We start from the raw sequence: 14,432 nt of genomic DNA, 5'->3' as shown, positions 1-14,432 counted from the left end.
TCAGGCAACAGACCTCACTGAGAAGTTTCAACATCCATTTGCTTTATGACAAACACTGTAAATAGCTAGCTGTCTAAAAGCCCTGTAAAAACTAACGTAGGTTGAGGTGTTGATGTATCTTTTTTTTTTTTTTTTTTTGTAATTTAGTATTTCTGTTTGATTTTTAAAACAAGTCCTCCGTTTAGACCACCACCTTCCTGAGTCTTGGAGGACACTGGGAGTTCCTTTTGTCCTACTATTGTATCAAGTCCAAAAAGTACCCATTAAGCTTTTAAGCACTTTTTTGGGTGTGTTGCATGCCTATTCCTAAGTTACTTGTTCAAGAAAAGTGAGATAACATAACGAGGCAGTTTAAGATCTCGTGTATGGCTTTGAAAATGGAGTTGGATTTCGTAGGAGATACAGACACCAAATTTCTGAAGTTCTTATAATACAATTTCTTTTGGTAATTTTACATCAAATCTAGGAAAATAAGGAGGTAATTTCCAAGTGAGATAAAGAGGAAAACTTTATTTGGTATAATAATGTATTTTTGCTTGCTTTGTGATATCTCAGAACGCAGACCTGACGTATCTTTCACTGACTTGCAATTACCTGTTGATTAGAAAAGGTTTCATTTCGAAAACTGTGTAGCACAAAGATACTGCAGAGGAGGTACCATCATAAATTCACCTGGAACTGAGAAGATACCTTTGTGCTAGAAGCTGCTGTATATATTACAATGTCATACTTTTTAGAGAACTTCTGTTAGTAATCTAAATAACTAGTAACTTTTATTTCATGTGCCCTATTCAGTCTTGGGCTTATGTTCTTTTCTTTGTTTTTATAGAAGTCTTTTGATGCACTGAGCCGTGTTACAGTGCTAAAAATGGGGTGGATTTCAAAAGCCAGTGCTATCCAGAGAAAAGGCAGGTAATAAATGCCTCATAATGGTTCTTATTTTGCAGATCTCCACCGTCCTGTGTGTTAAGAATGAAGCACACAACATAATAACTGTTTCTAGCCTAGTCCAGTGTCGTGCTGGACAATGGCCAGCACTCATTCTCTGCAGATGAGTAGGGGTCAGCATGTATTTCCTTGGAATCATTTCCCAAGAAATGATTGTAGAAAAGTGATGCTCAGGCATTTCCCAAAGGTCTAGGTTGTTTTCCCCCCCATTAGTTTGTTCTCCTTCCTCTTTCTCCCACGTAGCACCAGCAGTCACAGTTTTCACGCCTTGTCTTTGGGCAGAGGACTGCCTATTTGACTTTCTCCAAACTATCCATGACTTAACAGGCCATGATCGTATTCTTCCCAACACTGTGGGTGAGGGCTTGGAAGTTTTGTAGCAACAAATGCCTGTTTCATCAATTCTGTTGGCATTAAGCTTCAAGTATTTGTGTGTGGATGTGAGAATTTGCTGTCTCTGTCCCTTCAGTCACAAGTTATTTAATCTTTAGTCTACCTTTTACTCCAAGGGTTACTTCTGTTTGGGGGATGTGCAGGGAAGAAACGAAGTTTGCAGCTTAGATTCCTTACAGCGAAGGATGATTGAGATTTGGACTGGTCTTAGGTTAGCAAAAAACCCACAGACTTTACATAGATAAGCCTTGTTTTTGTTTCTCCAGATTTCTCAGTGTTGGGTTAAAATTACAATAGAAAATTTCCATGCCATCAAAAATAATCCACGCTTGGAAAACTCGCACCCCGTGTGTGACTTACCCTTAGCAACACCTTCTTCACAGAACTGCTTCTGCTTTTCCATTCTAAGTTTCTGTGTCTGTTTGTTGGCTTTTGGTTGGTTGGTTTTGTTTTTAGAAAAAAATCCTAATTTTCACAACTTCCCATACTTTATTTTCAAGGGCTGGGCGCTGTCAGCCTGGAGTCTGTTTTCGTCTCTTCAGCAGGCTCCGATTGCAGAATATGTTGGAATTTCAGTCTCCAGAACTTCTAAGAATGCCACTTCAGGTGCATGTTCAGTTTGAAATTGTAACTTTAAAAAATTTAATGTCGTCAAACCATACTATTAACTGCAAAAAATCGTGTGTTTGGGGTTTGTTTCCAAGTCTTAGTAACCTTTTTTCTTCTGCCTTTGAACTTGCAGGAGATTTGTTTATACACAAAGCTTCTGGCTCCAATTAATTGTCCAGTTGTGGACTTTCTTATGAAAGCTCCTGATCCTCCGCCTGCTGTAACTGTCAGAAACGCCGTGCACATGCTTAAGGTCAGGAAAGGAGTAGGTTTAGGTGGGAATTTCATTTGATTCCATATTTGTGGTGTAGCAGCCTATCTTACTGGCTTCTGTTTGTACTGAAGCTGTTTTTAATTACTTCAGGATCTTTTGAATTTTTGTTTCTTGTCTGTTTTCGTTTTGTGTGGGGGGATGTGTTTTTCCGTGTCGGGGAAGAGAGTGGTTCAAAGTCGTCTCTGTTAATAGTTGGACTTGCTGCTTTAGTGTTTGGGAACAAGTCTAGTTAATGCCCAGTATTCACATCCGTTCTGCTTTCGCTGTAAACTGATTTTGTCCACTGTCCCTGTCCCCCTCTCCTTTGTTTGTTTGTTTATAAACAGACCATAGATGCCATGGACCCTTGGGAAGATCTCACTGAGCTTGGTTACCACCTCACTGAATTACCTGTAGAGCCACACCTGGGTAAAATGGTGTTGTATGCTGTTGTGCTGAAGTGCCTGGATCCTGTTCTGACCATTGCCTGTGCTCTTGCCTGCCAAGACCCTTTTGTGCTGCCCACGCTGGCCTCCCAAAAGCGTGCAGCCATGCTGTGCAGGAAGCGTTTTGCTGCAGGGACGTTCAGTGACCACATGGCCCTGCTCAGGGCTTTCCAGGTAGGATTTCATTTCAGAGAGTACTCATCACAGGAGGTCACCCATCAAGGCAAATAATGTACCAGTCAACTTGGAGGTAGAGTGGTGGACTGTGATTAAGGCCTTGGAGAAGATGTTATTTTTGCCTAGTGGCTTTCCTGTGTACTGGACTCATAAATGTGTGAGGGAACACTTTTTGTGGTATGTTTTGTTGATGTTTCCAAACCTTGTAAGATTGTGAGCATTCCCACCATGTGCCAACAGTGTGGCTCTTTACATCCTACTACACTGATAACTTCAAATCATGATCTTAATGTAACGATCTTTATGGAATGAATCATTTTAACTTGACGTAATGATCACTGGAGTGAACAGGTAAAGAGAATCTAATTCTTGAACAGGAAAAAAATCTAGTTTGATGCATTTACTTCCAGAGTGGGTTTTGCCTTCATTTTATTGACGTGAATGTAATTTTTTTAAAATGCATTTTTTAGTTTTAGCTAGTCAAACTGATAGGCAAATGTAAAAAACGTTTTCAGGCGTGGCAGAAGGCGCGCGGTGATGGCTGGGAGAGAGCCTTCTGTGAAAAGAACTTCCTGTCCCAAGCCACGATGGAAATCATCGTAGGAATGAGAACACAGCTGCTCGGCCAGCTTAGAGCCTCGGGTAAACAGCTTGGAAGAAATTCTAACCTCGTTTTAAAGTCCAGCCTATAGAAATTGTAGCAGAAATAATGTTCACTGGTGTCGTTTTTCTTACTTAATTTGAATCAGACCTCCAGGTACGCGTTGATGCAGGGTATGGTGTAGATGAGGAAGTGTGGCTGATCTAACCGAAGGCATGCTCATCTCCACATGGCACTGCATTTCAGTGTCGAGATGAATTTCTTTGGATCATTATATTTTAGTAAATTATTCCCATGGGAAATGTCTTTGTATTGTAGAAAATAATTGTATTCTGTGTTAGTCTGCAACCCCCTATCGGGAGGGATTTCAGTGTAATGGTTTCTTCTTGATGCTGTTAAGGTTGGCAGTGGTGAAAGATGCAACAGATTAGTAGTTTATTTCACCTTTGTTTTCAAATTCCTTTTGAGGGCCAAACACAAGCTAACATGGCACCGTTTTGTCCTGTTCTTCTGACAGGTTTTGTGAGAGCCAGAGGAGGAGCTGATATTAGAGATGTTAATACTAACTCTGAGAACTGGGCTGTAATTAAAGCTGCGTTAGTGGCCGGGATGTATCCCAATCTTGTGCACGTAGACAGAGAAAGCCTGGTGTTGACTGAACCAAAGGAGAAGAAAGTGCGATTTCATCCTACCTCTGTTCTTGGTCAATCTCAGTATAAAAAGGTAAAATCACTTTGAATTTATAGTTCACCAAATAGAGCACTTGGAATCTATCAGATGTTTTAGAAACGTCTTTTCCTAGTTGTCAGTACTTTAAAAGCAGCAAGGGCATGAAACACTGCAGCTTTAGAAAATCCTTTTCCTACCGGTTGGTAGAATTGGAGTTGGTTCATTTTTCCATTGTTTCAATTAGTCCTTTCTCTAGATGGAACAAGGCAAAATGACAAAAAACCACCCCTAGCTGTAAAATTGTTGTAAAGATATAATGATCCCTGCTCTTAAAAGCAAGAAGTTCTGCTCTGAAACTTTTCTTCTTTAACATCTCTTTTTAAAGCAAAGTATTTTGTTTCATGGTGGTAGGATAATTTGTGCATCGGGTTGAATTCTCTCTCCTGCTTTTTTATTTGCATGTATATTTTTATTAATTTTTATTTTTATATATGTATGTATTATATACGTATATAATTAGAGACGTATTTCTTCCTAAAGATACAGAATCACAGAACGGTTTGGGTTGGAAGGGACCTTAAAGCTTATCTCATTCCAACCCCCTGCCATGGGCAGGGACACCTTCCACTAGTCCAGGTTGCTCAGAGCCCCTCGCAGCCTGGCCTTGAACACTGCCAGGTTGAGGCATCCACAATGTCTCTGGATGAAATAAGAAAGATGTTAAAATGTACGTTAACTACAGGTAGAGGGTGTAATAGCCCAGTCTGACCTGCTCTTGCCCAGGTTCCCCCAGCAAATGGACAAGCTGCAGCCATCCAGGCCCTCCCTACAGACTGGCTTATCTATGACGAAATGACCAGAGCTCGCAAGACAGCAAACATCAGGTGCTGCTCTGCTGTGACGCCTGTCACCGTGTCCCTCTTCTGTGGGCCAGCCAGACTGCCAAGTAACGCCTTGCAGGCATCCTCAGCCTTCCGAGGTACACTGGAGTGTGGATTTGGAATGTTTCCATTGGCACACACCAGTGTGTGATGTGCAAAGCTGCTTTTTCAATCATATGTAATGCAGGTATTGGCGACTTCTGAAATAACAGAAGTGGAATGATTCTTGTAGCTATTCAGGAATAGTTTGTAGGTTCTGTAACAAATGTCTCAGTTTTGGGATTCCTTACAGATTCATATCCATAACTGACACAGTCCTGGGGTCTCAGAAGCTACAGTGCAGTTTGTAAGGAGAGAATGCAGCCACAATGTCTAATGGTAATACTAGTACTGAGGAGTGTAGCATGTGTGTTCTTTTTCTCCAGACTGCTTTATTTGATACTTCAGACCGGATTATTCAAACTGGATAATTTAGAAACAATCAGTATGGCAAACAAGACATACTGCTTCTAGCTGACACATGCATTTTCAAGATATTTTCCACTGATAATTTCTAATGTCAATTAGCTGTGCTATTAACTAGAAGTAATGGAGAATATATAGACGTTTCCTTTTTTTTCTTATTTAAATGGAGTGCTGTAGGAATGGAAGCAAAAATACCTGCTGCTAGTTCTCATAGGTTGAATCAAACTAAAAGTCCAACTTATTTGTGAAGCTTTTCTGTCTTGCTTTTAAACTGTTGACCTTAGAATAGCGTTCATGCTGATTGAATTGCACTCTAGGAAATAAGGATTCCTAATGAATAGCCATACGTATCTGTAATTGGTTTTTTTCTTACTAGGTCTTTATCTAGTAATCTAGTAAAAAAATCTGCTGTTTTACTAGGAAATAGAGCCACGTGTGGTTTTACAAACAGCTTCAGGCAACGGCTGGAGAGTGGCTCGTGAATACTGGTGAAGGTACATGAGCTGAGTCAGACCACGTCAGTACAGGTTTTTACACAGTAGGATCTTCAGCAGGATCTGGCTACTTGATTGCTCCTATCTGGAGCAAAGACTTTGCAGTGTATTTGCAGAAAAGAAGAAGTAGTTTTACAACAGTTTACATTGTAAAGTCAATTTTAGAAGGAAAAATATTTATTGCTGGTAATACGGTAGTGTTCAGGTTTTTGTATATAAGTAGAAATAATACAGAAATGCTAATGCACCTTTTATCTTCAATTCAGGGGGAGGGGTATCTAATGATAGCAGTGACAGTGAGATGGAGGACAAGACAACTGCTAATCAGGCACTACTGAAGCTGGATGAATGGCTTCATCTCAAACTGGACCCTGAAGTACGTAAGAAATCACTCCTGTGTTTGCTTCATGTAGAAGGGTTATAAAAAGATGTAAAAAGGTTTTTGTAACATTTGAGTAGCCAGGAATTTTCTCTAAGAATGTCATGGTCCGCTGGGGTCTGTCAAACTAAGTACTCTGTGATTTAACCCATATTTCGTGAGCTCGTCAAGAGTTAAAGGGCTTCAGTCCCCTTTGGCCCAGAGCTGTCACGTGAATTCACGTGTTCAACGTGCAAGTCGCAAGGTTTCGTAACCTACCACCCATGCCTTTCATATCTTGTACCTATGAGCAGAAAGTCAAAAAATAATTGGTCACCTAATCCAACAGTGAGAGTGCTCATCCCTCTTCCTCCCTCATGGCGTGGGTGTCCTGTCTCTCGCCTGAGGGAGCAGGAAAGCCTCAGCAGTCCAGATGCTGCTGTTGGATCTGCTTCAGAAACTTTCTGGGCAATATGATGTTTTATGTGTCTGAGCTTGGCAGTTTTGTCTGTTTCCACAAGTGAGCACATTCTGAAGAGACTGCCAGACAAAAGATAAGGGCTGCAGGGGACAGCAGGCTGCAGGGGACAGCAGGCTGCAGGTGACAGTGGCTGCATAATGGCCCTTCTGCTCTTTCTGGCCTCCTGTCCTGCCTGTGTGGTGCTCCATCAGGCCACAGCATGAGCTGGGATAGCCAAAATCTGAACAGGAGCTGAGAGAACAGTCACATTGGCATATTGTGTTTTTCTTTCTCTGAGAGCATAACCAAAATCGGATCGAAAATGGAGCACTTGAAGCTGGAATTGCTAAAGAAAGTTGCTATCAGATTTTGGAAGGAGAAATAAAAACCTCTTTGAAACAGAAGGCTTTAGGTCATTGAAGAGCTGTGGCTGTGGTAGGAGGTAGTTTATGGATCACGAAACACTGGAACTTACCAGCTCTAATAATAATGCTCTCTGTCCTAGACATGTCCAGAAGAGTGATTTTTAAAAATTTTTTTTCAATGGAAGCATTTCTGATAACATGGGAATTAGACTCTAGTCTTCTGAATTTAGTCATTGCATTTGAGCAGAAGTCTGTGTAAGAAAAATGTCACTTAGAGCTCTTTTCCCTCAGGTATGACTGAAGAGTGCATGAGTACAGATGGATTTGATAGGAAGGGCTTATAGCATGAAAAAAGTGGGTTTTCTAGACAGATAAAAAGGAAAAAAAAATCTGTGGATTTACAATACAATGTTAAGTTTAGTACAGAGCTAAAGGAAATGCTCCAAAAATGACCTTGCGCCCAAGGAAAAGAAAGTAAATGAACATCTTACTTTAAGTAAGAGTTATTCCCCCTCCCCAAGACCTTGGTCTTGCCTTTCAGTTTGGACCTTGTTCTCACTGGAAGGCGAGGTGCTGCCTGATAGGAAAGAGCAGGGTACTCTCACCTGCCTGATGGAATCTTCATCAGTCTGTAACAGAATTGGAATTCATTTCAGGCTGCTGGCATGCTGTTGCAACTCAGGCAGAAGTGGCACAGTTTGTTCCTGCGTCGTATGCGAGCTCCTTCTAAACCGTGGTCTCAAGTTGATGAAACAACTGTAAGAGCAATTACAGCTGTTCTGAGTGCTGAAGAACGGTCTGCAGGTCTGCAGCAGCCTTCAGGAATCGGCCAGAGACCGAGACCTGTGACTTGTGAAGAACTTCCTTTGGCATCTACATGGAAGTCAACCAACAGTAGAAAAAGCTCAACAGAAACTGAATTCTCTGACTCCTCTAGTGCTGAAAAGTAAGATGTTGAGGTCTTCTAGACACTGTAGGTTGCAATTTATGTATGCAAGCATCACTTAAATTTCTGCTAGTAATAAGGAGGTGGAAATAGTGGCAGTACAGTTGAAAGGTGTGTTACTGTCCTATGCTGCATTGTAATCTCACTGAGAAGTATTTCATACACGTGCCTGCTGTTTGAGAGAGCAGTCAGGAATATTGTCCATGAATTGTGATCTTTGAGAAGTAGCAGGAGAGGTTTAACAATGGCATTAAAAAACAATGCATGACCGGTATGGGTTTTTAGTTAGTGTTTAATGTATGTTGTAGTCGCTGTAATACATGTGGTCATGCAGTAGGCTGACAGGTATGTATGTAAATTGTTCAGTGAGTGCTCGTGAAACTCAAGGCATGTCCTTTTTAGAGTTTCAGTGAAATCTACATCTCCTGCACTCCACCAGCCAAAGAAGTACAAAGAAGAAGACATTTTGCTCTCCAAACGATCCTCAGATGACGGATCAGCTCAGTCCTCAGTGAAGCCTGCAGACAGCGGTAGCTGTCCCAGCCCCTGTGCCAGTCCTTCTTCTCCAGTATCTGCAAAGGTAGAGTTCTCCAACGTACCACCCTGCTCTTGAAAAGTAAAGGGATGTCTTGCTGATACCATTCTGCAACAATTAGGTATTTTACTGCTAAATTAGGAACCTGACTTAACTTTTCATTTATAACAGCTGCATAATAACTTCCTTCTGGAACTTAAAATCTAGACTAAGTATCCTTGTTACACTAGTTTAATACAGCAAAGATAATATTTGTGGACTGCTGAGGTAAAGCTATCCAAAGTAAAAAAATGAGATTTTTTTTTTTTCTAATAAATGGTGAAGGTGTATTAATTTTTTTCAACTAAATTAGTACATTGTACACACACTTCTGAAGTTTTTGGATTCTGCCTTCCTCTGTTTCTGTAACAGCATCCATTGATACAGATTCTCTTTAAATATTGTGTTATCTGTGTTACCTGCCTTATTATGACTGCTTGGGGTTTTTTGTGATGGTTATTTTAACAAAGCACACATTGAACGAGCTTGTTGTCGTAATTGTCCCCATATACTTGAATGGTAAACTGCAGTGATACTAAACAGATTGCTGAAAGGAAACCTCATGGACTCACTGGAGGATTTAGTAATTCCTCTTGAGTTTTTCAGCTTTTAGGTTGAGCCAGTGTAAAAGGAAGAAGACATGTTTCCTGAAGGTAGAAATGGGAGTGGTGTGCTGTAGGCTGCAGTCTAGGATGATTAATTTTGGTGCCATCTCAAGGCGTGGCAGACTTAAACAAATTGTAATTAATCACTAAACTTTTTACTCCTATTCTGCTCTACTTGATTTCGGCCCCTCACGGAGGAATTGTCGAGAAGTGCTTTCAAAGTGTAAAACAGACGTCGGATACATTTTAAAGCCATTTCAGACAGGAGCAGCTGATTTTACGTTTCTTCTAGAAGCTGGAGGAGGAAGGGAGGAGCACAGTCAAGGATTTCTATGTTCGTGTGTGTAAAGCTTCAGAAATAAAGCCTGGTTTATTTTGTTGTATTTATTAATTTAATTCATTTTTTCCAGGGCTGCAGATCTCCTTCACCAAGACAAAATGTGCCCGTTCGGTACTTTATAATGAAAAGTAGCAACTTGCAGAACATTGATATTTCTCAGCAGAAGGGAATATGGTCCACTACGCCAAGCAATGAAGGGAAACTGAATGGAGCCTTTTGGGAGAGCAGCCTGGTTTACTTAATATTTTCTGTTCAAGGGTCTGGATGCTTTCAGGTGAGTCCTTAATCTAAAACTAAGTACTAGCAGTGGTTGGTGGTTTAGGAGGGTGCAGCAGATGACTGTGTGTAGTGTGGACAGCTTTGCTTATGACTCCTGGCCTTCTGAGAAGCAGAGCAGTGTGCAGATGTCTGTGCTTGCTGAAGAAAGAGCATTTAATTCCTCTCTGAAACATGCTTTTCTAGTTAGCTCAGTTTGTCCCTCGAAGGCGGAGACGGAATTGCCTCCAAACATCACGAGTCAGAATAATGTTTATACCCTACAGTAATCCTCTAAAACAACAAAAAGCGCCCCAAAAATCCTGACAAAGTCAGGGATTGCTACTCTTTGCATGCCAAAGTGTGTATTGTAAGTGAGCAAGGAGTTACAGGCAAGTCATAGCTTTTTAAAGCCAGGAAACTCATAAATTTCTTCATTAAAATTTCAATAAAAACTGGTTTTATTCACTTCCAGTTAGGAAGCTGGCCATGATTCTTCCAGAGCTGTGTCTCGACTTCGTGTTCAGTGAGATGTATGTCAACAGTTTGTTGGTCAAATCTGTGGTCAGTTGGAAGTTAAAAGCTTGACCTGGTAGTGCAAAGTTGCACGTTAGCTTTGAGCCAGCTAAATTCAGTTGTTCCAGGTAAAGAAAGGCCCACTTACTTCTTCATATATAAGCTATTTGTAAAAATCAGCTGAACTTAAAATCTAAGGAACCAACCAAAACACAGCTGTCTTGGCAATACCACTGAAGGACTGCAGTGACATCCTGCGTACGATGATTTGGCAAACGCAGATGTTAAGACTGGCAAGTAATTTTCAGCGAGCCAGTTGATACCGAAAATGGGCGGTTGCATTGGTGCTCTCAGACAGGGAAGCGGGGAAGGGAAGGCACGCCGACGTCAGGAGTGCAGGTGGTTGATCTTGCCCCGCCCTTCCAGTTGTGACAGGGCACTGCACCCTCATGGGAATGTGGGATTAACTTCCCTATTAATCTTCTGTTGTCCCCAACTGTCTCTTTCTAGTCCCCTTTTTTTTTTTTTTCCACTGTTCCTTTCATTAATTCTCATTTAAGTCTGCCTTGAGCTATCTAGGACTGCGTGTCTTACAACAGCAGTGAGTGCTGGTAATTTACACAGTGAACTGCATCTTTTGGACTGCTACATCCTAACTGGCATAAATTCACCTGAATAGTTGATGCGTTGTCTGTGGGGTTGGGTTCGCTTCTGGTTTGTTTGGTGTGTGGGCAAATCAGGGTGTCCTGAAGTAAGTTAAATGCTATCTCGGGTTTGGGGTTTCTTTTGTTTTCTTTCTGAATCCTTGTCATGGTGGAATTTTGTCCAGCTTCACTAAAGAAGGAAATAAAAGCAACTTTGACTTCTTTCTTGGAAGAACAGCTACGCTCTCCTGATTCTATGTGAAAGTTAACATAGAGGGAACGTGAGAAGGAACAAATGGATTTCTGCAAAAATAACCTACAACTGACAAGGAATGTGAATATCTAACGGACTGTTCTCTACTAGAATATTCATCTTGATTTCCTTCTGCTTCAGGTGGTTTTGCAACAGCTTTTTAATCTGTTACGAAGCTCAAAAACCCTTCAGTGAGAATCCTGTCAGTGAGAGACATTCCTTACGGTCAAACCCTACAAGGCGTATTTGAAGTGGAAAAAGAAGTGCTACTTCTAACTTTCTAGATGTAAAACATTTTGGAAGCTCCAGCTTCATGGTGGAGAGTGTGTTAATCACTTTGAAACTATTTTGAAAGTTTCACAGGAAGTTCAGTTATTTCTCTCGTTCTGCCGCAGACAGATGGGGTCCCATTATGTCTGTTCTTTCCGTTTTTGTCCCAGGGTTTTGCTAGAATGGGTTCAGCAATTGGGCGTGAGAAAAGTCAAGACTGGGGATCTGCTGGTTTCGGAGGTGTGTTTAAGGTGGACTGGATCCGAAAAGAAAGCATTCCTTTTCAGTTTGCACACCATTTGCTCAACCCGTGGAACGACAGTAAGAAAGTACAGATAAGTAGAGATGGCCAGGTAATGTTACTCTCTTCTAAAGTTTTCTTTACTTGGTAGAACTGTGCATTTTTTATTGGCTTGTTCAGTTTGTCGCCGCTTGTTCATGTGTCTGCTAATCTGAATCCCAGTCCGTTGGTGCATTGTACCTTCAGCGAATGCAGAATTACCGCGGAAGTAATGGAGACATTTTGATAAAATCAAAACAGCTTCTTGCTTATGTGTTTAAAAAATGATTTAAAGGTGGATGCTTCCAAAAAGAAGTTGTTGGGGTTTTTTTGTAATTTAGTTCTGGAGGTTTGTGCCGTGTTTGGTTGAGATGTATTCTCTTAGACAGTCTGTTACACCCAAATAACTGTTCATAATTAGAAGGTTTTTTCTGTAAAGCCTGAAGAGAATCCCGAGTTTTGAGGTAGAGTAAAGCTTAGGACCGTTCCCAAAGCTGTTAAAGCTCTAAATGCAACTACAAAAAGCCAAAGAATTGGCACAGAATTTCTCTGTGGCAGTTCCTGCCCTCTCTCCATCCCCTCCCAAAACATCTTGATGACTCAAGAGCTAAAGTGTTTGTTTCACCTTCTCCAAAACCTCTCTCCCGTTGTAAGAAACTGGAGGAAAGAAGTACAAGGAAAGGACAGCCACCGTATTTCCTGTGACCTCTCTTTCCACATTCTCCACCACGCTTGATGGCATTCAACTTACAAGATGTGGAAAATAATGATCTTTAGTTAGTAAGTGAGTGACCTGTGGGAGGTACCAAGTATCTGGTGCGTCTCTTCTTGTGTATGGAGGTAGTGTGTTCACTGGAATTATCTTTGGGAGAACTGACATCTCCCTGGGAATGGAGACACCCCAAACAGCCTGTAGGCCAGGGTGGCTTCTGAACGTTTTTATCTCCTGCTGAGCCCTAGTAAGAAAACCTTGCTCTGCTGGGAGTTCTAATGTTTGTCCCAATAGCAGAAGGGATGAGCTCTCGGAGAAAGTTTGAAAGCAATCACCGGCAACCTCACCTACTTCAGTAATAAATAGTTTCTGTATGCTCCGTGGTAGCAGTGCAGATAACTTCCCGGATTTCCCGATCCTTTCTAGGAGCTGGAACCACAAGTTGGAGAGCAGTTGCTGCAGCTTTGGGACCGTATTCCTTTGGCAGGAAAAAACCTGACCGAGCGTGCCAAGTAGTACGGCAGAGGTAGGTACTGCTGCGTTGCTTCCTGCCTTTGTGTAGAGGAAAAGCTGTCCACGTACAGTGTATCATCACAGTACAGTCTTTGTAGCTTGTGGAAGGACAGGTACACTTGGTACTAAATATTCTATTCATTTTGATTTTTTTCCAGCTGGTTTAGGTTGTTGAAACGCCAGCCGCGAGAACCAGCAGCATGTCTCCAGTAAAGATGAGGAAGAAGGCGGCGCAACAACCTCTTGACGTTCTTAGTCACGCTGTGCAGCTAGAAGTGGAAAACTAAGAGGGAATTGTGTTGTTTTCAGTGTTTCCTTGCCAGCCTGGTTTTTGGCCGAGTTGGTTTTTTTACAGTAGCGTGCAGCTGATACTTAAAAATACAGTTAAGTTCAAAACAAAGTTTGAAACAACAGACCCCTTGTAAGTTGTCTGTGGGTTTAAAATAGCATAGCAGACAGTTCAGATATGCAGTTTACAGTTAAAGCTTTCTCAGCCCAGTACAAGGTATGAGAATGTAAATCTTAATTAATCAGTCTTGCAGTTCAGTTAAAAAAATAATAACTCCAACTATGTTGAAAGGCTCCGTAAGTGTTGGTTGAACTTCTGCATCCACAGTGCAAGAGAGAAGAATGTAGTCATATAAACACCTAAGCAGCTGGAGATGGGAATTTTTAATTTATTTAAATGTAATTATTTTTAATTCGTTTAAATTTTTTTTATTAATTATTTAATTATTATTGGATTTGATTATTTTAATTAAATTTAATTTAAATAAAGAAGAAGGAGCACGAGACTTTTGAGACTGGGTGTGTCCACTGGGTGTGTTTCAATTATTTTTCACCTTTAAGCTGTGACTCACACCTTGACAAGCTGAAACAGTCTTTCACAGGCCTGTGGCCAAGTGGCACTTCAGTAGTTCACTGACTTAGGCACTGGTAGAAGATTTGTATTTCTTTAAAAGAATATAAAAAATAATTGCCAGTACAATTTCCATGATCATTTAACATAGTCTTTGTGCTTTCTTTCAAGTTGTTTCTTTTTCTTCCATACCACTACTGTCTTGGTTTATTTGGCTTTTTCTTACTCCTTAACATACTGTACTGTAAGGCTGGTATAAATTCAGTGTGATCACTGTCAGCACTGTTTGTGGTCATTCTTTGGCTAAACCAAAACTTTTTTCTGCTGCTGAGCCTCTACCTATTTTCTCATGTCTGTTCAGGCTATTACCCTGTGCATCCATTTTGCCTTCTGTGTAGCGACCTCCATACATGCACCATCAGTTCTACCTTTGCCAGGACTAACTGGGTGCATGTAGGGCTGTACTGCCTAATACACTGTGTCTCAAGACAGTGCATGAGGCTCTTGCTGCCTTTTACAGTACTTCCAGGCCTGTGCCCACGCAGG

The 14,432-nt window shown here is 41.1% G+C and overlaps 1 protein-coding gene across 2 annotated transcripts in view; it reads left to right on the top strand.

The window, feature by feature from the left end:
- The window catches only part of LOC138103987 (3'-5' RNA helicase YTHDC2-like), a 29,237-nt gene extending 15,518 nt beyond the window's left edge, over window positions 1-13,719 (top strand). For both annotated transcript variants that reach the window (XM_069002669.1, XM_069002670.1), the window contains 14 exons: window positions 830-912; window positions 1,842-1,947; window positions 2,084-2,203; window positions 2,551-2,823; window positions 3,342-3,468; window positions 3,945-4,150; window positions 4,880-5,075; window positions 6,203-6,312; window positions 7,776-8,065; window positions 8,468-8,645; window positions 9,655-9,858; window positions 11,693-11,875; window positions 12,941-13,040; window positions 13,186-13,719. In XM_069002669.1, the coding sequence (XP_068858770.1) occupies window positions 830-912; window positions 1,842-1,947; window positions 2,084-2,203; window positions 2,551-2,823; window positions 3,342-3,468; window positions 3,945-4,150; window positions 4,880-5,075; window positions 6,203-6,312; window positions 7,776-8,065; window positions 8,468-8,645; window positions 9,655-9,858; window positions 11,693-11,875; window positions 12,941-13,030 (2,166 nt within the window). In that variant the 3' untranslated portion in view covers window positions 13,031-13,040; window positions 13,186-13,719. The remainder of the gene's footprint in view (window positions 1-829; window positions 913-1,841; window positions 1,948-2,083; window positions 2,204-2,550; window positions 2,824-3,341; window positions 3,469-3,944; window positions 4,151-4,879; window positions 5,076-6,202; window positions 6,313-7,775; window positions 8,066-8,467; window positions 8,646-9,654; window positions 9,859-11,692; window positions 11,876-12,940; window positions 13,041-13,185) is intronic.
- Window positions 13,720-14,432: the final 713 nt, after the last annotated feature.

The sequence above is a fragment of the Aphelocoma coerulescens genome (assembly GCF_041296385.1).
Source record: "Aphelocoma coerulescens isolate FSJ_1873_10779 chromosome Z unlocalized genomic scaffold, UR_Acoe_1.0 ChrZ_unloc_scaf_3, whole genome shotgun sequence".
Lineage (NCBI taxonomy): Eukaryota > Metazoa > Chordata > Aves > Passeriformes > Corvidae > Aphelocoma > Aphelocoma coerulescens.
Note: the sequence above shows the minus strand (reverse complement) of the source record. Positions and strands in the feature narration are given on the sequence as shown.